The sequence below is a fragment of the Mastigoproctus giganteus genome, chromosome 2, assembly GCF_048544385.1.
Source record: "Mastigoproctus giganteus isolate SK-2022 chromosome 2, ASM4854438v1, whole genome shotgun sequence".
Lineage (NCBI taxonomy): Eukaryota > Metazoa > Arthropoda > Arachnida > Uropygi > Thelyphonidae > Mastigoproctus > Mastigoproctus giganteus.
Window position 1 is genome coordinate 122,546,928 of NC_143576.1, and position 25,106 is coordinate 122,572,033.

General features: G+C 38.5%; 1 protein-coding gene across 1 annotated transcript in view; it reads right to left on the minus strand.

The window, feature by feature from the left end:
• The window catches only part of LOC150089536 (G protein-signaling modulator 2-like), a 240,318-nt gene that overhangs the window by 88,743 nt on the left and 126,469 nt on the right, over positions 1-25,106 (minus strand). The window contains exon 8 of the mRNA XM_090390018.1: positions 24,085-24,205. Coding sequence (XP_090246144.1) covers positions 24,085-24,205 — 121 coding nt within the window. The remainder of the gene's footprint in view (positions 1-24,084; positions 24,206-25,106) is intronic.

The window sequence follows — 25,106 nt, forward strand, 5'->3', positions numbered from 1 at the left end:
TTGCCAGATTGAACTTAATGAGAAGTCTTATGCAGAGGTAATGCGGCAGGATCTCAAGTTGGTTGATCCTGTTGTTAACCAGAATAAATCAAGATCAAAACAGAGGACTGACAGTGCGAGTCAAGATAGATCTTATCAGTTCCTATAGGTGTGGCTGATCTTCAGAATCTAATTATTTTTAGGCCTACTGAGGACTCTTCCTTGAGTTCAAGTCAGGATATAAAGCAGAAGGTGACAAGTCATTAAGCACGTCCACAAGGAGATGAAAGTAAAAGGTATCCGTCTCCTTAGGAATAGGGGGTCCTTGTGGAGACCACAAATTCAGTGGATGCTAATAGGATCTATTCTGCTTCTCCTTTGAAAGAGATAGGTCTTACAACGGAGAAACCTCGGTTATCCGATCCAACAGTGTTAATGTATGGTGTCCCTCGTGAATATGCTAAGGAGGAAATACTTGATGATCTTTTCGTTGAAAACTTAAGACTATGGTTTCTTGCAAGATGAAGTTAAAGATGAGGTGACTTTCAGATTTAGTTCTGGATCGGGTGATAAGGTGGTTAATTGGGTGGTTGGATTCAGTCCTCGCATGATGCGGTATATTTTAGATAGCGATAGAATCCATCTAGGATTTACACCACACAGATTCCGTAAGTTTTACGATTGTAAGCAAGTGTTTCCGTTGTTTGGGGTATGGCCACATGGTACAATTTTGTTCGCATAAGGCAGTTTCTTGTGGACACTGTGCAGAGGGTAGTTATGTCTGCAGAGATTGTCCCCATAAAGAAGACTCTCCAAAATGTATCAACTGCAAGAGACGTGGTAGAGATTAAAATCATTCAGTAAGGGATGCCACGTGTCCAGAATACTTAAAAGCAGTACAACTTACGGACAGCAGAACCAAACATTGAGTGATAATGGTTCAAATTCAGCAACAGCATTAGCCGATAAGAATCCAATTTTAGGTAATATTATATATGAGGGGATAAAAGTTCTTCGGATAAATGACAGCGCTGCAGAATGGCAATGGATGAGATTAGAATAACAGCATTTGAAAATAATTTTGATATTATTTGCATACAGGAACCCCAGGAACCCTTTCATTCTTTTCAGTATTTGGGAATCACCTTAGATGATAAACTCAGTTTTCTGCCTCATGTGTCAAAACTCGGGGACAAAATCCGTTTTTTCACAGCCTCAGTTATCAAAGTCTCAAGGAAAGAGTGGGGATTATCAAAGAAAACCTTGAACCTTTACTATAAAACCATATTTCTGCCTATTATATCATACACAGCAAGTGTTTGGTACCAAAAAGTATCAAAGGTAAAAGTGAAACAAACTTATTTCCACAGAAGGATCAGTTCTTTTGACGATCAATAATATTCCAAGGACTGTTTCAAAAAACACACTCCAAATACTTTGTGGTACGATTCCTATAGATTTATATATTGCTTTTCTGGGTTTGATTTACTATCTAAAAAAAGGACAGTCTAAGACAATGCTTGGAATTACGAAAGACCCAGCTAGCGACTTTAAAAGGGAGAAATAAAGGCTTTGGAAGGAATTTACTGTTGTCTGGCAAAAAAGATGGGACGAGAATTTGGGCTTGTAACAAGAAAGTATATTGCTCAAGTGGAATTCTCAACAACCACTGGAGTTATTTCATGGTTTAGACCTTCAATGACAACTTCTTATCTGCTAACACAGTATGGGTCCCTCTGGGCTAAGTTATTTGAGCGTGGCCTGGAGCCTGATCCGTACTGCACATGTGAGGAATATGAAACGTGGATTCATGTACTTCTGAACTGTCCATTGTACTCTCAACCTAGAATGGATTTAATGTCTGTGGTTCCAAACTTATTGGAGAACAATGTAAATATCTTAGTTGAAGACCATAATAACTTTACTGCTCTGCAAACTTCTCAAGATCAGTTTTCATACTGAGGACTCAGCAAAATTATAGGTGGTAGATGACTCACATCAACCGGTGCAATAAAACCACTTTGCTTATTGGAGGCTTGAAGTGGTGAAACCCATGTTTAGTCTCTAGAGCAAAGTTTCCGGCATCTCCCCATACTTCTCTTCCAACCCATGCACGGTACTAAGTACTATAGGTTTTGATACCTTTTGTGTTTGGTGTTTCCATAAAAAAAAAAAAAAAACCACTGCAAATCTCAGTTTGCCAAATTATTCACTGTATGATTCCTTTCGCCTCAAAGGTGGTACTTGTGTATATGTCCGTTCCGATATTCTCTGTCAGAGACTCGTTAATTTTGAATTTCCTCTTTTCGATCTTCTATGGATTAAAATGCCTCTACCTCATTCTGTCAAATTCATCTGTCTCTAATGTTCTCCCAACTGCACTAATCACTTGGAGCTCTTTGACTTCCTCTCTTTGCAATTTGACTTTCTCCAGTCCAACTTTCCTAACAGTGAGGTAATTTTCCTTGGCAATTTTAATGCTCAGTTTCAGCTGGCTTCTGTTCTCTAGTTACACAGACAAGTAAATTACATTAGTAATTTTGCAATTACTAATGACCTTGCACAGACTGTCCATTTACCCACCAGAATATCGGACAATCCTAACCATACAGCCAACATGCTTGATCTTTTTCTCACAAACAACCCTTCTAAGTACATGGTCAAAGTGAATGGTCCTTTAGGCAACTTGGTGATTGTCTCTTCTCCAATGGAGCCTTTTTCTCATGGCTATTCCCAACCTCATGTTGTATGGCATTACAAGAATGCAAAACGGGATGACCAGTGAGATTTCTTTTCCTTGGTTGACATCAAAACTTCAGATGTCAACGTTTGCTCAGATCGTGTGAATGAAATTATTCTTGTAGGAATGGAATCCTTTATTCCACACTCCACTTTAAAATCTCGTCCTTTATCTAAACCTTGGTTTCTCAATAAATGTACTAAGGCTGTTCATGAGAAGAATATAGCATATCGTAATTGGCTTGTTTCCAATTCTTCAGTTTCATTTTCTGCCTACACTAAAGCTCGTAACAATTGTAAAGCATTTATTAATCAGTCCAAACTTGATTTTGAACAGGCTAAGAGTAGAAAACTTGCTTCTTGCCTTAATGGTAGCCGAGCATTCTGGTCTCTTGCCAAAGCTATTGGCTGCAACTTTTGCCCATCTCTGCTCCCACCTCTGTCAAAACCAGATGGTTCTGTAGTCACTTCAGCCTAGGATAAAGCTGACCAGCTAGCATCCCATTTTTCTTCCAACTCATGTATTAATGATCTTGGTAAAACACCTCCCACCATTCCCTACATGCTCCATTCAATGCCTCCTGGGATCTTCCGTCAAAAGGATTTTGTCGAATCTTGATGCCAAGAAGGCTCCAGGTCCTCATGGTATTTCTCCACTTGTTCTCAAAACCTCTGCTCCTGAACTTACTCCTGTTCTTTGCCACCTTTTTTCACTTTCTTATTCCAAGGGTGTTTTTCCTTCTGTTTGGAAATTTGCTCATATCCAGCAAGTTCCTAAAAACTGGTGACAAGTCCCTCCCATCCAATTATCATCCCATTACAATTACTTCTACTCTTTCTAAAGTAATGGAGAAATCAATTAAAGCTGACCTGCTAGCATCCCATTTCACAGACCGTCCGGCAAGGTCCAGACTGTCTGTGACAGCCAAATCCTCTGCTTGCACCTCCATGATGGTGGGACTGTTAGTAATCCTGGGTATAACCTCCATGCACAAGTACATGGTGGGTGACCACCCAGGTGTGAACCAACATAAGCAGGGGTCCAGGTGTGGCACCCACACCACATGGAGGAACGCCGCCCATCTATGTTACCAGGCAGTACTAAGTGGTAGATGACTCTCACAAACCGGTGAAATACCACCACTTTGCTTATTGGCGGCTTGACGTGGTGGAACCCATGTTTAGTCAAGAGGTAAGTTCCTGTCAACCCTTCCCTATCTCTTCCATCATGCAGTATGATTGATGACATTTGAGGTTATGATGAACATCGTGGCAAGATCCAATATTCCTTACATTTAGAGGGTAGAGCTCTAAAACGGTGTTCGCCGGCTGGCCGCTAGTTAGTAAACCGGACCGGACCGAACCTATTGGCAACTCTCTAGGAGGCTTCTGGATCAGCTAAGTGTATAATCTTGCTACCTCTACTCTGCCAGATAGTGATTGGAGGGTGTCCGAGTAGTGTGTATGTGTGGAGCATTGTCGAGGCCACATTATGTCAAGGATCTGGGTATATTCTTACCCGCCATATCCAAAAATTTCATTACTTCATACAGCATGTCCCACCCACTTTTTCTTACTACCGAATACACCACGAATTGTCAAACTAATAGTGCAAGCTTATCTGCGGAAAGATCTAAACCTCCCAAGCACTTCCTAATTCATTTCACAAATATATGTGGTCTCAATTCTAATCTCAACGATGTCCATTTCCACTTGCAGTCTGCCAAACCCCATGTACTTTTTCTGACAGAATCTCAGTTATCGGTTGATTCAACTACTGCTCATCTCAGATGCCCAAATTATTGACTGTATGATTCCTTTAGCCTCAAAGGTGGTATTTGTGCATATGTCCGTTCTGATATTCCCTGTCAGAGACTTGTAATTTGGAATCTCCTTTGATCTTCTCTGGCTTAAAATCTCTCTACCTCATTGTGTAAAATTCATCTGTTGTCTCTACCGTTCTCCCAACTCCACTAATCACTTGGAGCGCTTTGACTTCCTCTCTTTGCAACTTGACTTTCTCCAGTCCAACTTTCCTAACAGTGAGGTAATTTTCCTTGGTGATTTTAATGTTCACAATTCCAGCTGGCTTCCGTTTTCTAGTCACACCAACCCAGCTGGTCGAGATGTTGAGGCTTTGGCAATTACTAATGACCTTGCACAGATTGTTCGTTTACCACAAGAATACCGGACAATCCTAATCATACAGCCAATAACACTTGAACTTTTTCTCACGAACAACCCTTCTAAATACATGGTCGAAGTGAGAGGTCCTTTAGGCACTTCAGATCACAACTTGGTGATTGTCTCTTCTCCATTGGAGCCTTTATCTCATGGCTATTCCCAACCTCGTGTTGCTTGGCATTACAAGAATTCAAAATGGGATGACCTGCGAGACTTCTTTTCTTCTTTTCCTTGGTCGGATTACTGTTTAAAAACTTCTAATGTCAACGTTTGCTCAGATCGTGTCAGTGAAATTATTCTTGTAGGAATGGAATCCTTTATCCCACACTCCACTTTAAAATCTCATCTTTTAAATAAACCTTGGTTTTCCAATAAATGTGCTAAGGCTGTTCAAGAGAAGAATGTTGCATATCGTAATTGGCTTGTTTCTAATTCTCCAGTTTCATTTTCTGCCTACACCAAAGCTCGCAACAATTGTAAAGCAGTTATTAATTAGTCCAAACTAGAGTTTGAACAGGCTAAGAGTAGAAACTTGCTTCTTGCCCTAATGGTAGCCGAGCATTCTGGTCTCTTGCCAGAGCTATTGGCTGCAACTTTTGCCTATCTCTACTCCCACCTCTGTCCAAACCAGATGGTTCTGTTGTCACTTCAGCCAAGGATAAAAAGGTGACCTGCTAGCATCCCATTTTTCTTCCAACTCATGTATTAATGATCTTGGTAAAACACCTCCCACCATTCCTAACATGCTCCATTCAATGCCTCCATTGGTCTTCTGTCAAAAGGATGTCAGAAGGATTTTGACGAATCTTGATCCTAAGAAAGCTCCAGATTCCGATGGTATTTGTCCACTTGTTCTCAAAACCTGTGCTCCTTAACTTACTCCTATTCTTTGCCGCCTTTTTTCACTTTCTTATTCCAAAGGTGTTTTTGCTTCTGCTTGGAAATATGCTCATATCCAGCCAGTTCCTAAAAAGGGTAACAAATCCCTCCCATCCAATTATTGTCCCACTGCAATTACTTCTACTCTTTCAAAAGTAATGGAGAAATCATCAATTAACTGCTAACTCTTAAACTACCTTGAAACCTTCCATTTGATTAACGATCGCCAGTATAGATTCCGTCAGTGTCGTTCCACTGGTGATATTCTGGCTTATGTTACCCATTTATGGACTAATTCAATGGAAAGGTTCGGTGAAACACAAGTAGTTGCTCTTGACATCTCAAAGGCTTTCGATCGTGTTTGGCATTAAGGTCTTCTAAACAAACTTCCATCTTATAGTTTGCCAACTGTTTTTAGTAATTGGTCATCCAGTTTTCTCTCTGATCGCTCACTGAGGGTGATGGCAGATGGCTCCCTGTCTTCTAACTTCTCCACTAATGCCGGTGTCCCCCAAGGTTCAGTTCTTTCTCCCACTCTTTTCCTTTTGTATATTAATGACCTTCTTCCATTGACTAGAAATGCTATCCATAGTTTTGCCGATGATAGCACATTGCATTCCACTTTCCATTTTGAGAAACCTTGTCCTGCTCAATCAGCTTCAACTTCTCAAAAATATGGTACCAATTCCTTAAATGTCGATCTTCAGGTAATTCTCCACTGGGGCAAAGACAACTTAGTTGATTTCAACCCTTCTAAAACTCAGTCTTGTCTTATATCTAGCAAAAAGGATTCTTCTGCTCGCTTATCTTTAGTGACACTCCGATTTCTAGGCAAAATGATATATTTCTTTTGGGAATTACCCTGACTTCTAATCTCTCTCTTGACACAAGCATATTACAAATATTGCATCCTCTGCATCTAAAAAACTTGGTTTTCTCTTTCGCTCTCAGTGTTACTTTTCTTCCAAATGGCTGCTCACTCTGTATAAAGTGCAAATCCGCTCAGCCATGGAATACTGTTCTCACATCTGGGTTTGTTTTGTTTCTTTGTTATTTGGTTTTTAGGAGCATTAGCAACTAAGGCCATATTGCTATGGGATATGCGGTGGTCATTCCCTGACCTTACTGCATCCTCCGTATTTGGTGGTGACGGCCTCGAACCCCGGTCTAATCAAAAAGCGTGTGCTATGCACTGCTACTCCTTCCCACCTGGCTACGGAGGCGCCTCACATCTGGGGTGGTGCCCCCAAAACCTCTCTCAGGCTTCTTGATTCCATTCAGAAGAGGGCAGTTAGATTAATTAATGATTCATCTCTAACAGTGTCTCCACTCGCTGTCTCAGACGTACTGTTTCTGCTGCATGCCTCTTCTACAGATACTTCCATGGCACTTTTTCTTCTGGATTGGCTTCTTTAATTCCCGCTCTCTCTTTCAAAGCAGTCCAAACACGTGCCACCACCAGCCAACATCCATTTACTGTACAACTTCAAACTCACAGAACCAACTTTTCACCTTTCTCGTTTATTCATTCAACCGCCATTTTCTGGAACAACCTTCCTTCATACGTATTTCCTGAAAATTACAGTCTACAGAAGTTCAAGTCCAATGTCAACCAATATCTTCTTTCGTCTTCTCAATCTCCAACCCAAGCACGGTACTAAGTACTACAGGTTCTAATACCTCTCGTGTTTGGGGTTTACATAAAAAAAAAAAAAAAATTAACCGCCAACTCTTAAACTAACTAGAAACCTTGCATCTGATCAATGATCACCAGTATGGATTCAGTCAGTGTCGATCCACTGGTGATATTCTGGCTTATGTTACCTATTTATGGACAAATTCAATGCAAAAGTTTGGTGAAGCACAAGCAGTTGCTCTTGACATATCAAAGGCTTTCAATCATGTTTGGCATAAGTCTTCTAAACAAGCTTCCATCTTATGGTTTGCCAACTGTTTTTTGTAATTGGTTATCCAGTTTTCTCTCTGTCCACTCACTGATGGTGATGGTAGATGGCTCTGTCTTCTAACTTCTGCACTAATGCTGGTGTCCTCCAAGGTTCAATTCTTTTCCTCACTCTTTTCCTCTTGTATATTAATGACCTTCTTCCATTGATTGGAAATTCTATCCATAGTTTTGCCTATGATAACACATCGCATTCCACTTTCCATATTGAGAAATCCTTACCCTTCTCAATCAGCTTCAACTTCTCAAATATCTGCTACCAATTCCTTAAATTCAGATCTCCAGGTAATTCTCCACCAGTGGGGTAAAGACAACTTAGTTGATTTCAATCCTTTTAAAACTCATTCCTGTCTTATATCTCGCAAAAAGGATTCTTCTGCTCCTATGCTTATCTTTGGCGACACTCCGATTTCTAGGCAGAATGATATATCTCTCTTTTGGGGATTACCCTGACTTCTAATCACTCTTGGCACAAACACATTACAAATATTGCTTCCTCTGCATCTAAAAAAAACTTGTTTTCTCTTTCACTCTCAGCGTTACTTTTCTTCCAAACAGCTGTTCACTCTGTACAAATCGCAAATCCGCCATACCATGGAATATTGTTCCCACATCTGGGGCAATGCCTCCAAAGCCTCTCTCTGGCTTCTATCCAGCTTTTCTTCCATTCCATCCTCTTCCATTCAGAAGAGGGCAGTTAGGTTAATTAATGACTCATGTCTAACAGAGTCTCTCCACTCTGTCTCACAGACGTACTGTTTCTGCTGCATGCCTTTTCTACAGATACTTCCATGGATACTGTTCTTCTGAATTGGCTTCTATAATTCCCACTCTCTCTCTTTCAAAACAGTCCAAACACTTGCTGCCACCAACCAACGTCCATTTACTGTCCAACTTCAAACTCACAGAACCAACTTTTCATCTTCCTCGTTTATTCATTCAACTGCCATTTTCCATAACAACCTTCTTTCATATGGATTTCCTGAAAATTACGGTCTACAGAAGTTCAAGAATATCACCAGTGGAATGACACTTATATAATCCATATTGGCAATCATTGATCAGATAGGTTTCAAGAGAGTTTAAGTAATGTACTGAAATTACTAAAACTGGTTTCAATGAACTGAAACTGTAATATTCATCCCTCTGAACCCATAAATTCTAAAATTCTAATATAGGAATTTTCTGGCTAAGTTTAAAGGTAGTAGGCCATTCCTGAACATCACACTGTTATTTGGTTGCCAGAACATGTGACATGGAAGGTAAACTGCCTTGTACAGCTGAAAGACTGCTAAAACTGACTTAAACAAGTGTTGGCAGTAAATGGATTTCTCCATTACTTTGAAAGAGTAAAGGTAAGTTCAAAGGGAAGACAATTGGATGGGAGGGATTTGTCATGCTTTTAATAACTGGCTGGATATGGGCAAATTTCCAAGCAGAAGGAAAAACACCGGTGGAATAGGAAAGTGTAAAAATTTGACAAAAACAGGAATAAGCTCAGAACATGTTTTGAGAAAAGGTGGAGAATTACCTTCAAGACCTGAAGCTTTTTTGGCATCAAGACTTAAAAATTCTTCCGATATCCTTTGATGGAAGACCACAGGAGGGAGAGTGGAGTGTACTGGGAATAGTAGGTGGTGGTTTACCAAGATCATCAATAACAGTTAGAGGAAAATTGGATGCTGGTAAGTTGCATTTATCTTCAGCTGAAGAGGCAATAAAACCATCAAGTTTTCACAGAGCTGGGAGTATAGATGGTCTAAAGTTACTGCCAACGGCTTCAAAATCAGAATGCTCAATTACTGTTTGGACAAGAAGGAAGTTTTCTACTCTTATCCTGTCCAAAATAAAATTTGGAAAGATTAATAACTGCTTTACAACTGCAAGCTTTAGTGTAGACAAAAAATGAATGTAATATGAATGTGAGCCAATTCATATATGCAACGTTCCTATCTTGAACAGTTGCAACACATTTATTAGAAAATCAAAACTTAGATAAAAGACGAGATTTTAGGGTGGAGTGTGGCATGAAGGATTTCATTCCTACAGCAATAATTTCACTGACATGATGATCTGAGCAAACAATGACGTCAGATCTAAAATAGTTATCTAACAAAGGAAAAGTTTAGAAATCTCACAGTTTATTCCATTTTGTATTATTATAATGCCAGATAACAAAAGGCTGAAAAGAGCTGAGAGAAAGCCCCCCCCCCACCCATTAAAGAAGAGAACATCAAGTTGTGAAGAGAGATGCCAAGAGGGCTACTTACCACAATCATGTACTTTGAAGGGGTTTTTAGTGAGAAAAAGATCAAGGGTGTTGACTGTGTGGTGAGGATTCTCTTGTATTCTGGTAGGCAAATGAACAATCCGTATGAGGTCACTATTAATTGCAAAATCCACAGCATCTTAACCAGCCTGGGTCTGTGTGATTAGTGTGTGTGTGTGTGTGTGTGTGTGTGTGTGTGTTATGAAGGTTTAATGGCACATAAGCTGCTGGGGCTATAGTGCGCCTTGTGTGATTAGAAAATGGAAGCTAACTGGAGATGTGAACATTAAAACCGCCAAGGAAAATTACCTCACTGTTAAGGAAGTTGGACTCGAGAAAGTAGAGTTTCAAAGAAAGGAAGTCAGAGTTATTGTTACTGTTATTTTTGGTTTTTAGGAGCATTAGCAACTAAGGCCATATTGCTCCGGGGATATGCGGTGGTCATTCCCTGACCTTTCCACATCCTCCATATTTGGTGGTCACGGGCTCAAACCCCGGTCTAATCAAGAAGCATGTGCTATGCACTGCCGCTCCTGCCCACCTGGCTACGGAGGTCCCAAGTCAGAGTTAAGTGATTAGTGAAACTGGGAGAACAATAGAGGCAGCAGATGAATCTGACAGAATGGGGTATTGAAATTTTAAGCCAGAGAAGATCAAAAGGTGGAGATTCCAAATTACCAAGTCCCTAACATGGAATATCAAAGTGGACATACACACAAGTATCATCTTTGAAGCAAAAGGAACTATACAGCAAATAATTGAGATGAGCAGTGGTTAGGACAACTGATAACTGGGATTCTGTCAGAAAAAGTAAATGGGATTTGACAGACTGTAGATGGAAATGGATATCATTCAGATTGGAACTGAGAACATGTATATTTGTGAAATGAATAAGGAAGTTTTTGGAAGATTTAGATCTTTTTTCAGTAAAGTTTATTCTATTAGTTTGACCATTCATGATATATTCAGTAAAAAGGTAAAAGGTTGGGGAAGAAATGTTGTATGAAGTAATGAAATTTTTGGATATGATGTACACACAGAAAGACTATATCAAGCTCCTTGACATAATGTGGCTTCAGCAAATGCCAACAGACCAAGTTATATTTGATTGGAATAAGTGATGTTATTAATAATTTGTATTCCAGAGTGTTAAATCAATTCCATATCAGTCATTAATCCGCCTTAGAATCCAATGACTTTGAAGCGGGAGTCCAGTGTTCTAGACCACACTATGAAAGCATGTGGAAATAACAGGATGCAAATGCACATATTGGTTATAGAACTATTTTTAGCTTATTGATCTGTTCCCAGATTTTTATGACTAGAGACAAGTAGGATGACATGACTAGCTAACTGAGGTAAAGAAAAAAGATGCTTCTGTAATATATAATACGCAAAAATATGAGGTTGACACACAGTTGAGTGGTCATTAGCAAAGATACAGTTACGTGTAATTGAGTAACTTGTTCAAGGCCACATGGCTGATAAATAGTGTTTTTCTTTTATTCTCTCAATCTTGTGAACTCCACTGACTGTGTAATTGTCCTGTAGTATAAAAAATATATATTTATTTATTTATTTACTTATTTAAATTAGATAACTTGTCCAGATCAACGTAGAGTCCAAATTCAGCTAGTCAATATGCAAGACTATTCAGATAATGATTTAGTAATTTCTGATTTTTCATTAAGAGTTAACTATAACAGACCAAAGCTTTAGCTTAACAATGACACTTTATTTTTTTTTTCATTTTATGAAGTGCAAGTCAAAAGTTTCCAGACTGGCCACATGGAGCACTAACCACATGTTATGTAGAAGTGCACCATTAGAAACTGCTGAATTAATTCATTGTGGCGAGTTTTATGACAATAGGGCTATGCCTTTGCACAATTGGTGTTTAAGAATATTTCTGTTGAATGTGTCTTCCAATTCTTGTAGCTGAGTAAGAGGGTGGACATTAAGAAACAGTGAATCTGCATCAAATTTTGTCATAATATTGGGAAAACAGCTTCAGACACTTACAAAATGCTTAAACAAGCATTTGGAAATGATTCCATGGGTAGAACAAACTTTTCGATATTATTTGAATTTTCAAGGTGGCCAACTTTGGTTGACGATTTTGAACACTTGGCTCATCCATCATCATCATGTTGGACTGATGAAAATGTTTAAAAAAATGCACCATTTCGTACACAAGGCCTGCATACGATTAATGACATTTGTAGCATTCTGTTGTATAGTATGTGCATGTATTTTAACAGAAATTTAAAAATGGACCGTTTGATGAGTGATGAACAAAACACCAGCAGGTCCCTATGCCAGTTTTCTGTGTATAGGGACCTGTAAGCACAAGCTGGAAAGGACCGAAACTTCCTTTCCAAAGCCATTGGATGAAAGCTGGGTTTATGGGTATAACCCAGAAACAAAAGCAGCAGTCCTCCCATTGGGGAAGTCCATCATCTCTATGTCCAAAACTTAAATATCATGCTGATCAAGGTCAGATCATGCTGATTGTGTGCTCTTCACAATGAGGAAATTGTTCGTCAAGAGTTCTTTCTGCCAGGCCAAAATTGTAAATCACCAGTTTTACATCAGAATCTTAAGGTATTTGAGAGAGGATATCAGAAGATAATGCCTGGTTGCCAAACTCTACAGCCCATATAATTGGAGTCTCTTGCCCTTTTGTTGATCTCACCATGCAAATTGGCTGTCTTTGGACCCTTTCGAGAAGCGGTCTTTTTCCAGATAAGGTCTCCATACGTGAACATAATATTCCAAATTTGGTTCTACAATTGCCTTATACAGAGGAATTATGACTTCCCTATCTCTACAGGATAATGATCAATTCCCTTAACAAAACCAAGTCGTGTGGTCTCCAGAATATTCACGGATTGCACTCTTAATCGTTGCCTCTAAGATTTTCCCTACCATTGAAGTAGGACTAACTGGTCTGTAGTTACCAACTTACTCTTAGAACCACGTTTGTGTATTAGCTATACATTTGTATTTCTCCTATTGAAAGGAATCTCTCCTGAGTCCAAAGATATCCTCTTAATTAACCTCAATGGTTCGATAAACTCCCTGGAGGCCTCCCTCAAAATTACTGGGTATGTGCCATCAACTCTGGGAGCCGTACTTGCCTTTATGTCGAAAGTTTTTCTAATAAACAGTCATCTGTAATTTCAAAGTCACTAATTTCATATGGCTGAGCCACACTTGCACAGCCTCTTCTCAGCATGAAGTGTTGTTTGTCAGTAAACAAAGATGCAAAGTACCTATTCAATTCTTCGGCATCAGCTGAGTTATCCAAGACTTTTCCACACTCAGTGTACAAGGGTCCGATTTGATTTGCTTTCTTCTTTGTTTTATTCACATACATGAAAAATATCTTGTTCCCATTTTTTACGCTCTTAGCCAGTGCTTTCTCACATTCAGCCTTGGCCTCCTAACTTATTTGTGGCACTATTACAGATCAATTTGTACCTACTGTAGGCTTCAGTACTTTTTTTGTCATTCTGCAACTTTCTCATGCTATCTTTTTCTGCTCTATTTGGCCAGCTAGCTCCAGATTCATCCATTTTGGCATCTTCTACTGCAATATTTTCTTAATGATATGTACTTTTTTAATGGCTTCTGCAACTTTTTGCTTTAAAAGTATTCCATAATTCAAATGTATACCCTCACTCTGCAATCTTCCCAATTAATAGATGCCATATTGCACCTTAAACTGTCAAAGTCCCCTTCTTCTGAAATGAAAATTAGTCCTTTACCTTTAACTACTGAAACATCTTTCTTCATCTTCCACCTGATAATTGCGTGATCACTACCTGACAATGTTTCCTGTGCTTTAAGCCCTGTGATGTCATCTGATTTGTGAGTAACTATAAGGTCAAGAATATTCTCACTCTTAGTAATTTCTCTAACATGCTGATACTAATAATAATCATCATAGTTACTTATTCTCAGATGGATACCACCACCCATTAGTCTTCTCCTTAGGTGAAGCGTTACTTATTCGAAGTAGTGCAATATCATGGAAACTCATTGTGAAGGTATTCACAATATGAGATATAATTTAAAACGATGCCATTTTACTAATATTCTGATTTATTCAGATATAGCTATGTATTTCTGATGCGCTTTCACTATATTTATACATAGTCTAGACTCCTCCATAGCTTGAGGCTTATGCCCTAAATGCTTTAGTCCAAATTCATCATAGTTTATTATTAAAAAAAAAATTCCCCATGGTAAGTTCCCTTCCACCTATTCCAATCAAGCTTGGCAGATTGAAGTCACTCATAATACAACATTCGGGTGTGGTTGCCCATTCCATCTGCACAAAGATTCTTATCATACTCTGCATGATCTTCTGGTCTGCAGATTACTCCCACTCTCGTTATACCTTTGCTTCCAGCTAACCAACACGCACCAATTCTATGCTGGCAGATGTAACTACACTGGTGTTCTGACTCAGCAAAAGCTCTTTTCACACTCAGGCTGTTTTTGATAAGAAACAGGACCCGACCACCCCTTCTATCTTCCCTAAATACATACCTTAGTGGAACTCGTCATCTCCAATTTCCATGTAGCACCATGTTTCTGTTACCCCTATCATGTTAGCATTAGTTGTCCTAATTAGGAGTTTAAATTGAACCATTTTGTTGACAACACTCCTGACAACACAGTTAAGACGAAGTTTTTTTGAAGTCATTTTTGAAATTTCAGTAATTCAGTAAATTTGCTAATTTTTGAAAGGTGAGTTACTTTACATTAATTTGACAGAAATGCATTACTTTGACCCATCAAAAAAAAAATGTATCTCAGAATTGGCTTTTGCATCATGACAATGCATTAGTCCACACGGTTTTATTGGTGGTAGTTTTTAGTCAAGAACCAGATTGTGATTTAAAAGGATGAAGATTTCAAGATATCACAGATTCAAGATATGATAGAAAGTGTTCAACAGAATCATGAAACAGGAGTTCCAGAGATGGTTCAAACAGTGAGAGAAGTGCTGGGATCAATGTATAAACTCTGGAGAAGACTACTTTGAAGAGGACAATGTGCCAACATGTAACCAACCTAAGTCTAAATTGCATTACCCCAGTCGGGAAACTTTAGGATCACACCTTTACATTCCTTCACCCATTAGCAGAGTAGAGACTGGTCACTATCAAGCACTTTGGTGACTCTATATGAGTACATGCCAATCTCTATTGTGTAACAATAGATAATGATGTTTTTTGAAATATTTTCAGCAATCCCTACAACAATATGGCTACTAGGCATAACTGCCTAAGTTTGAATAGACTGCTCCCTTTTTGAATTGGATAAATCATAAATTCGAATAAACCTGAAAGAAGCAGTGTGGTGAATATATCAACAATATAAGTGCTACATTGGTGTTCAAAGAAAGTGCATCACCCCTTAAAATTGTAATTGTTGTCCGAATAACATAAGTATATGGCAATATTTCTTATAGACTGCATCAGATAAGATTGACAAGCATAGGTGATGAAGTAATATTGCATCAGCTGTTACTTTCAGCTATATAAGTACGCTCTGCAAGAGTTGCAGTCATTCCTTGACTGTGTCAGGAGGGCGAGTTACATGCAGGTGACGCCAAGAAGAAAGAGTGCTTTTGATGCTTTACATGAGGAAGGATGTTCTTCCCATCATATCGCTTATAGTGTTTTGTAATCAGTCGACAGCGAATAGATTTCTTTCCAAACTCAAGAACACTGGTTCTGCTGATAGGAAAAAAGAAACCCGATGCAAACAAGTCTCTAACCAAAACAGGACTGCACTTATGCTTAAAAACCGTAAAGCTTCTTCGTCTGAGCTGAAAAGAGAATGGGAAGAACATAGGGAATGGTAGCAAGTGCAGTAACAGTCAGAAGACACCTCTTCAAAAATGGACTTGTAGCCCATTGTCCTAAGAAGAAGCCCCCCTCCTCACACAAAAAATGAAAAAGGCACGATTAATTTGGTGTAAGGAGAATGTCAAATGGACCTCCAAGCAGTGGAAGTCAGTTATTTTCTCGGATGAGAAAAAATTCAACCTGCATGGCTCTGATGGGAGACAAACGATTTGCCGCAGACGTGGTGAAGAATACCATCCAGACTGTATGATGTCTACAGTGAAATTCTCTACCAGCCAAATGATATGGAGGTGCATTTTGTATCGTGGAGTAGTTCACCTGCAGTTTATAAAAGGTTTCGTAAATACCAATGGATACCTGGCTATATTGGAAGGCAAACTGCTGCCTACCATTAGAGACCATGTCAACCAGGCAAGTAACTGCATCTTTCAAGCCGACTCTGCTCCTTGTTATCGGGTGAAAAGTGTAAGTAGACCCTTCTATAGTTACTTTAGCTTCATTTCTGCATTAAAGGTTCAATAATGTGTTTATATTATTATTATTATGTATTTATACATGTGTTTACAGGAGAAAAAATGGTTGGAAGAACGATCCATCACAACTCTTAGCTGGCCAAGAAACAGCCCGAAACTGAATCCTATAGAGAACTGGTGGCATTGTGTGGAATCTGCAGTTGCCAAAAAAGAAACCAAAGACCCTTTGTGAACTTCAAGAAGCCATAATTTGTGTCTGGAACCATGAACTATCAGTTGATTATCTTCAGAAATTGATCTTGTCAATGCCTCGATGGTGTGCTGCTATCATCAGGGCCAGAGGCAATTCAACCAAATATTAGTTTGCATCTGGTGATCTTTTCATTTCATTTTTCATTTAAAATGATAAACTGAAGCAAATTGAGGGCTTCTGATAACATTTCAGCCATAATGGTCATGTTTACCAAAACATGTTGTATAAAGGTTGAAATGCTAATTTTGGAATATTTTGAGAGCACCTGTCAAATATTACTTAGCTTTGCCTTAACTATTAATAAATATCTTTTGTTTATATTTCTATTTGTGATGTTAGCCATTAATGTAACATACCATCACAAAAAAAGGTTAGACATGCGATATTCCTAGGTGAAGCATTTTCTTTGTATGCACTATTAAAATAAAAAAAGATTAATAATTAACATTTGCAAGGCAGTAATGATACCGGAAATATGGGACGCTGTTGGGTGACAGGTTTCAAGGCCTGTAAATCTAACTTCCCTACTTCTAATCTTAAACAGTTTAAATGTTGTTGTTCTTTATTAGTTGTTGGCACATCGACTTCTATGGCCATAATGCACCTCTCTAAACAGTTTAAAGAAACCTAATACAGGCATACCTCGGTTAACGTTACCTCTGATAACGAAGCCTCGATATAACGAAGTCCGCAATTTCAAGCCCCATTTAACATAAAAAAATATTCCATTTTTGTTTAATCACCTGAAATATAAACAAATATTGTCAAAAAAACAACTTTGAAGAAAAAGCTCTTTTGTTGTTAGACAATGCTCCGGGACATCCTACTGATCTTAACAAGTTGGACACATGCATTCCTGTCAAAGTTGTGTTTCTTCCAGCAAACACAACTTCCCTGATTCAACCATTGGATCAGGGAGTAATAGCATCATTTAAAGCTTATTATCTGCGTCGAACTTTAAGCAATTTAACTGAACTAGAGGATAAAGAGGAAATGACAGTTAAAACTTTTTGGAAAAACTACACCATTAAAAACGCAATAGAAAGCATTGATAGTTCTTGGAAAGAAGTCACTAAGAAATGCTTAAATGGAGTTTGGCGCAAAATATGGCCAGAAGTTGTACTAGAAGAAGAAAATAACATCCAAGAATTAGAAATGAAGTTATCCAGATGGCTCAATCAAATAGGTTTCGAAAATGTCGATGAAGAGGATGTTAGAAATTTATTGAATGCAGAAGATGATGGTTTTTCAGTGGAAGATTTAGAAAGCCTTGTTAGCAACGAAGACAAAGATAATGAAGGCGAAGTTAAAGAAGTACCTGCCGAAAAAGTATTAACAACCAAAGATTTAAAAAGGTGCTTAAATGATCTTGAAAACGTTTTAAATTTTTTTAGTGAAAATGATCCTGACTTAGGAAGAAGTGTTATAGTTAAGCGATCAGTGTTAAATGCAATAACTCCGTATAGGCAATTGTTAAATGAAAGAGAAAAAAAGCATAAACAATCAACTTTAACCTCATATTTTAAAATGTGATTTCACTTTGTATGTAAGTTGACTGTTTATTTAATAAAACTTTGCTTTGTTCGAAAAAAAGCTTTTCATTTTCTTTAGTTAGGAACGTATCCCTATTCTGGCCATAGTATTTTTACCTCTGAAAACGAAGTTTCGCTTAACGAAGTAATTTTGTGGAACGCATCCTATTCGTTAATCGAGGTATGCCTGTATACCGTATTTCCCCATGTATAAGACACCTTAATTTTGGGGCCCGAAATTTGAAAAAAATATATATTACATAAAGTTATTGAACTCAAGTTTTATTCATCATAAAATTCATACAACTCATTACTGCCAAAACTCCCATCCATTAGCTTGTCCTCAGCTGTGTCTGATGACGAATCACTGTCTTCATATATTTCCTCGTCCTCAGTTCCATTTATGGCATTTGAAATGCCACACTTCTTAAATGACTTGACAACGATCTCAATCTTGATATTATCCCAGGATCTTTTCACCCAGGTACAAACTTCTCCTACAGTTAGTTTCTTCACTCTTCCTGCTGGTGTCAAATTGTCCCCAGAAGACTTCATCCATTGGTTCCATTCATCTCTCATGGCTTTGAAGGGTTTATTAATGCCGACATCAAGTGATTGGAGCTGGGATGTCAAGCCTCCAGGTATGACGGCAAGTTTGGTTTTTTGCTCTGCAGCAATCTTCTTTGTATTTTTTGTTTTATGTGTGCCCTGAACTGATCAAGCACCAATAGGGCAGGTTTGCGTAAGAGCCCACCTGGTCTCCTGCTTCAAACTTTCTCAAACCAGATCTTCATCCCATCCTGACCCAATCCAACCCTTGTCATGAACATGGACAATCACTCCTCGAGGAATGTCTTCTTTTGGCATTGTTCTGCATTTGAAAATCAGCATAGGAGGCAGCTTGGTTCCATTGGCACAACAAGCTAGAACAACTGTATAATGGCTCTTTTCATGTCCACTTGTCTTCACAGTTACAGTTTTCACCCCCTTCTTATCAACAGTTCTGTTGCTTAGGACATCAAACTGAAGGGGGACTTTGTCCATATTTGCAATCTGTCCCAACTCAAACTGATGTGTCTTCCGACATTGAATAACAAAACGATGAAATTCAAGGACCTTCTGCTCATAGCTTTCAGGCATCTTTTGGGCAAGTCTGGTGCGTGTACGCATGCTTAGTCCATTCCGTTTCATGAACCTGAAGCACTAATTGTGTCCTCCTTTGAAATCAGTAACTTCTTTTTCATCAGCAATTCTTCTTGCCTCATGCTGAACCATCTTTGTGGACACAGGAATTCCAACTGCCCTTTGCTCCTCAATCCATATCTTCAATTCCCTCTCTAATCAAGCCATTTTGCTTACTTGCCTCTCATGGCCTTCTTCTGCTGTGGTGTTTTCAGTAGGATTTCTTCTTTCCGTAAGTCTCAGTTTGTTTTCTCAGTTGGAGAAGGACCAAACTTATATTCAGCAGCAAGATTGATTTTCATTCACTTTTGCAAACTGGATCACTTTTAACTTGAATTCAGCACCACACAAAAATCTTTTCTGAGCCATTTCTGGGCAGAACGTGGCAAAACGTAACCTAATATACCGGTAACAAGTGCGAAAAAGCGGGAAATGCAAGTAAAAAAAATCTACAACCACTGTATAAGATGCACCCAGTTTTTATACCCCAAATTTTTCGAAAAAAGGTGCGTCTTACACATGGGGAAATATGGTAATCATTTTCCTAGCAAATGCAAAGCTCTTATTAACAAACACCATACAGACACTTTTTTATTTCTAACTGGTCAAACATTAGCATTAGTAGAGGCACATGATGCAAAAAAAAGCAAGCTTATACAGCACCAGCCAAAAAAAAACTCTTCCCATTTCACTGATCCATTCATTCCAAATGTTTGTCTAGTTCTACCTTGAATTTATTTAATCTATCAACTTCCACAACAACCATTCAAGGCCTTACACACTTCAATCAGATCGCATCGCAAGTGCCTAGTTTTCAGAAGCTGCAATTTGCAGAACTTAAGCCTTTCTTTATAAAAGCACCCCTTTGTTCTCTTCACCAATCTTGTTGCCCTTCTCTGTACTCATTCCACATCTTTCCTAAAATGAGGCCTCTAGACCTGTACACAATACTCAAGTGTGGCCTAACCATTGCCTTATACAAGGGGATAATCACCTCCTAATCCTTGCTCACAAAATTCCTGTATATCATTGACAAGACCGCATGACCTACTCTGACAGCCTATCTACACTGCTCAGAAAACTTCATATCTGACTGCACAATTAGTCCCAAGTGTCTTTCATTCTCCACTATCTTGAGTGTAACATCACCCAGTTGATACATTTCTCTGCAGTTACCATATGCAGTACTTTGCATTTGTTAATGTTAAACTTCAGTTGCCACTTCTCACCCCATCTACCCAACTTTTCCAGATACTATTGCAGCAGCATACTGTCATTACTGTTATTAACAACCCTACCAACCTTTGTATCATCTGCAAACTTTGACATTAAGCTTAATATACCTTCATCAATATCACTGATAAATATGCAAATCAACAAATGGTCGCAACACGGAACCCTGAGGGACACCACTAATAACATTAGTCCCCGTAGAGCAGTATCCATTATTACCACTCTGTCTTCTCCTACTCAACCATCCTTTTATCCATTGCAGAAACTTGCCCTTAATGCCATACTGCTCCAATTTGTTCAGTAGTCTTCCAGGTGCAACAGCATCAAAAGCTTTCCTGAAATCCAAATATATGATATCAAAATTATTTTTTGCATCCAGTTCTTTTGTGACCACATCATAGTATCCAATGAAATTGGTCAGACAAGACTTTCTGTGCTGTGTCTGAATTATCACTGCTGTCTTGTCTACATGATCCTGCAATGTATCTTTAACCAGTGACTCCATTATTTTATCTGGAACAGAAGTTAAACTAACAAGCCTGTAATTACTCGTGTCAACCTTTGATTCCACTTTGTGAATTAGAGATACATTTGCACATCTCCAGTCCATGGGGACTTCCCCCGAGTCTAAAGATGCTCTCATAATTATGGCTAAGGGTTTGCTTACTTCCTTTGCCGTCTCCCTTAATATAACCGGATAGATCCCATCCACCCCAGGTGCTTTTCTTATCTTTAACTTCAACAGTTTCTCCTCAACTTCGCTCTCAGTTATTACAAAATCATTTACCTCCCTGTTAGAGTTTGATAAACATCTGGTCCCCTCCTCCTTGAATAACTCCTCATGTGCGAATGTAGATGCAAAATACTCACTTAGTTCAGCTATCTGAGAAGGATCATCTACAGTCAAACCACTGATATCAAGTGGACCAATCTGATTCATCCCCTTCCTTTTAGAGTTTATATAAGTAAAGAAGTCTTTGCTGTTTTTCATTGCATCCTTTTCCCAACATTTTTCATAATCTGACTTCACTTGCCTAACCTCCTTTGTGATTTGATTACAGACTAGCTTGTATCTACTATAGGCTTCTGTGTCACCTGACAATTTATGTGCATCCCACACATTTTTCTTCTCTGCCAAGAGTCTCATTAATTCATCTGACATCCATTTGAGCCTAAACTTAGAGCAGTATTTCTTAGTTGGAACAAAAAGCCTAGTAGCTTCCAAAATTACTTCCTTGAATGCTTCTCATTTAGAATTTGCTGTTGGTAACATCATCAGCTGTTCTCACTGTATAGAACCTAAAAAATCTAAGACCACTGTAGCAGCCTTTACAAAAGCAAAAATCCTTCCCTTTACCCTTGATGGTAGTTACATCTTTAAATAAATCCCACATCAGTACACTATGATCACTGCCATCTAGTGGTTCCTTTATCTGTAAATTCTTAATGCATGAATAATCACTGCTGATAATCGGATCAAGAGTTTTACTCCCTCTTGTTGCCTCTCTAATATGCTGCTGTAGAAAACAATCATCCAAAAAATCCACAAAAGCTTTGCTAGTGTGTGAGCGACCAACCCATTATAAGACAGCAGGATACACCGATGAGCCAAAATATTATAACCAGCGAGTCATTATGCAAATCGAAGCAACTGCAGTCTAACTATGTTGCATGTGCAAGTCGGGACACGATATGAAAAACAACTGATATGAGCTCCATTAATCAGTGTTACTTTTGTTCTTCGGATGGGAAAGGCAGTGGACTTCAGCGATTTTGACAAAGGCCGAATTGCAATGGCCAGCCTACTGGGTCAGAGCATATCCAAAACGGCACAGCTCATTGAGTGTTCATGTTTAGCCGTGGTTAGTACATACCAAAAGTGGTCAAAGGAAGGAAAACCCATGAACTGCCAGTGAGGTGTTGGACGACCACAGCACATCGATGCTCGAGGTGAGCGAAGGCTCTCCCGGATGGTACGTGGCAACAGAAGGGTGACTGTGGTGCAACTAGCTGGTAATTGGAATGCAGGTGACAGGAGTAATGTGTCACAACACACAGTACATCGAACCCTGCTGAAAATGGGGCTGCATTCTGCAGGCCACTCCAAGTGTCCATGCTAACCACGGTTCAACGGCAACAGCACCTACAATGGGCACGTGAGCATTGAAACCGGACCTTGAATGTTTGGAAGAAGATTGTCTGGTCCGATGAATCACGTTTCCTGTTGCACCATGTGGATGGCCAGGTATGTGTGCATTGTTTACCTAGGAAAGTGATGGTGCCTGGATGCACTGTGGGACGAAAACAAGCTGGCGGTGGCATCATGCTTTGGGCAATGTTCTGCTGGGATACTCTGGGTCCAGTCATCCATGTGCCAGACACTCTGATGTCTACCATCTACCTAAACATCATTGCTGACCAAGTACACTCTTTCATGGCAACAGTCTTCCCCTCAAGTGGTGCCATCTTTCAGCAGGATAATGCGCCATGCCACACTGCCCAGGTTGTTCAAGACTGGTTCGCGGAACATGAGGAAGACTTTCAGGTATTGCCCTGGCCTCCAAATTCCCCAGACATCAATCCCATCGAGCATCTATGGTTTTTGTTGGAGCAGCAACTCCGATCTGCGGCATCTCAACAATGGACCTTACAGGAGTTAAAGGATCTGCTGGTTACATGTTGGTACCAAATACAACAAGACACATTTAGAAATCTTGTAGTGTCCAAGTCTCACTGCGTATGAGCTGTTTTGGCTGCACGTGGAGGACCAACATCATATTAGGTAGGTGGTCAATGTTTTGGCTCATCGGTTTTATATCACACCAATGTACAAAATGATTATTAATGTACTGAATAAGCACTAAAATAGTTATTTGAACACTGTTGCCTGAGCTTAGCTATTTGAGCACTATCAACTTTTGTACATTTTTCTTATCCATATAACCTCTCTAAAGATAATTAATAATAATCAAAATTATTCATATTTTACATATTGTATGTCTTCATGCCAATAACTTATGTTCTCCGGGTATATTTCTATGCTTACTATGTACATAGTGTTCTGCAAAATTTTTTATAATACTTTAATGTGATAAATACTGTACTGCTAATTTTCAACATAATAGTAATAATTTTTAATTTTTATATAATTTCTGCTCTATTGTCTATCCAGGGAAGATGACAATTTTCATATTGATGAAAAACTTTTGTACCAAGTTTATACTTTCAATGTGGCCATAACTGATATTATGGTATGAAGCTAGGCACTTTGGATGCATATTGTGTAAAATGAATAATAATTTCTTTTATATAGCTTTATATAATTTTACAGATTTCTCAAGTGATTCAACAGTGGTGATCACTTATAGTACTAAGAAAGATTAAACCTTATTGTAGCACTTGAGGCATCTTCCAATACATGCATCAAAAATAGCTAAAAATGAGTTTTGAAAATTTTTGTAAGTGTATATAGAAAAGAAGTTGAGGAAAGAAAAAGTAAAGCTGAAAATTTACCTGGTGTGCTGGTTTGACTGTCTGTTTCCCTTATGGATGATGAACTACTCTGTATATCTAATATTTTTTTTAAATCTGATATACTCATCTGGGCAGTGATTTCTCCTGTATGATCTCCAATCTGTGAAATCAAAGGTATAATTGAAAAGATTTAATATAACATTAGTGAGAGAAATTATGTATTTAAAATGAATTAGTCATTTTACAATTTTTTTATAGATCATTAACAAGGAATTCCAATTTATTTTCACCTACATTCCAGTCTGACAAACTCTGCACAATCAACTTCTCAAATAGATACTACCATTTCCTGAAATGATGTTCTCAAATGGGGATCTAAAGAACTCAGTTAACTTTAATCTTTCTAAAATTCAATTTGCCCTATTATGTGCACAAAAGAATCTGCTGCTCCCATGCTCCTGTTCAACAAATCATAGATTACTAAAAGAGAATTTTACTGAAATATTAATCCTAACTTCTAAACTTATATGGCATAAGCATAATAACCGATATTGCTTCCTACATGTCAAAAGACTTTCTCTCAACCCGTGTTATTTTTTTTCTAAGTAATTGATAACTCTGTATAAATCACATATTTGCTCTGTCATGTAATATTCTTTTCTACACTGACCCAACACTATCCAAAAAAGAGCAGTCTAATGAATGATTCCTTTCTCATAAACTCACTCTACTCCCAATTTCAGACATTCCATTTAGCTTGCATGTCTTTCTGAATTAGCATCTGTAATTGCATCTCATTCTTCCAAACCTGGCTTAATGCATGCTTCCAACTAGTCAATATCTATTCATATTTCAATTCCAAACTTATCACACTAACTTTTTTTCCCTCATTTATACCTTGTATATTCTTTAGCACAATATCCACCTTCTGTTTCTTGAAAGTTATAATATACAGAAATTACAATATTGACAAGTTTCTTCTCACTTCTCATATTTACAGTATTAGAGCATTCTGTGTTCCAATAACATTTCATAATTTGGAGTTACAAAAAAAAAAGTGT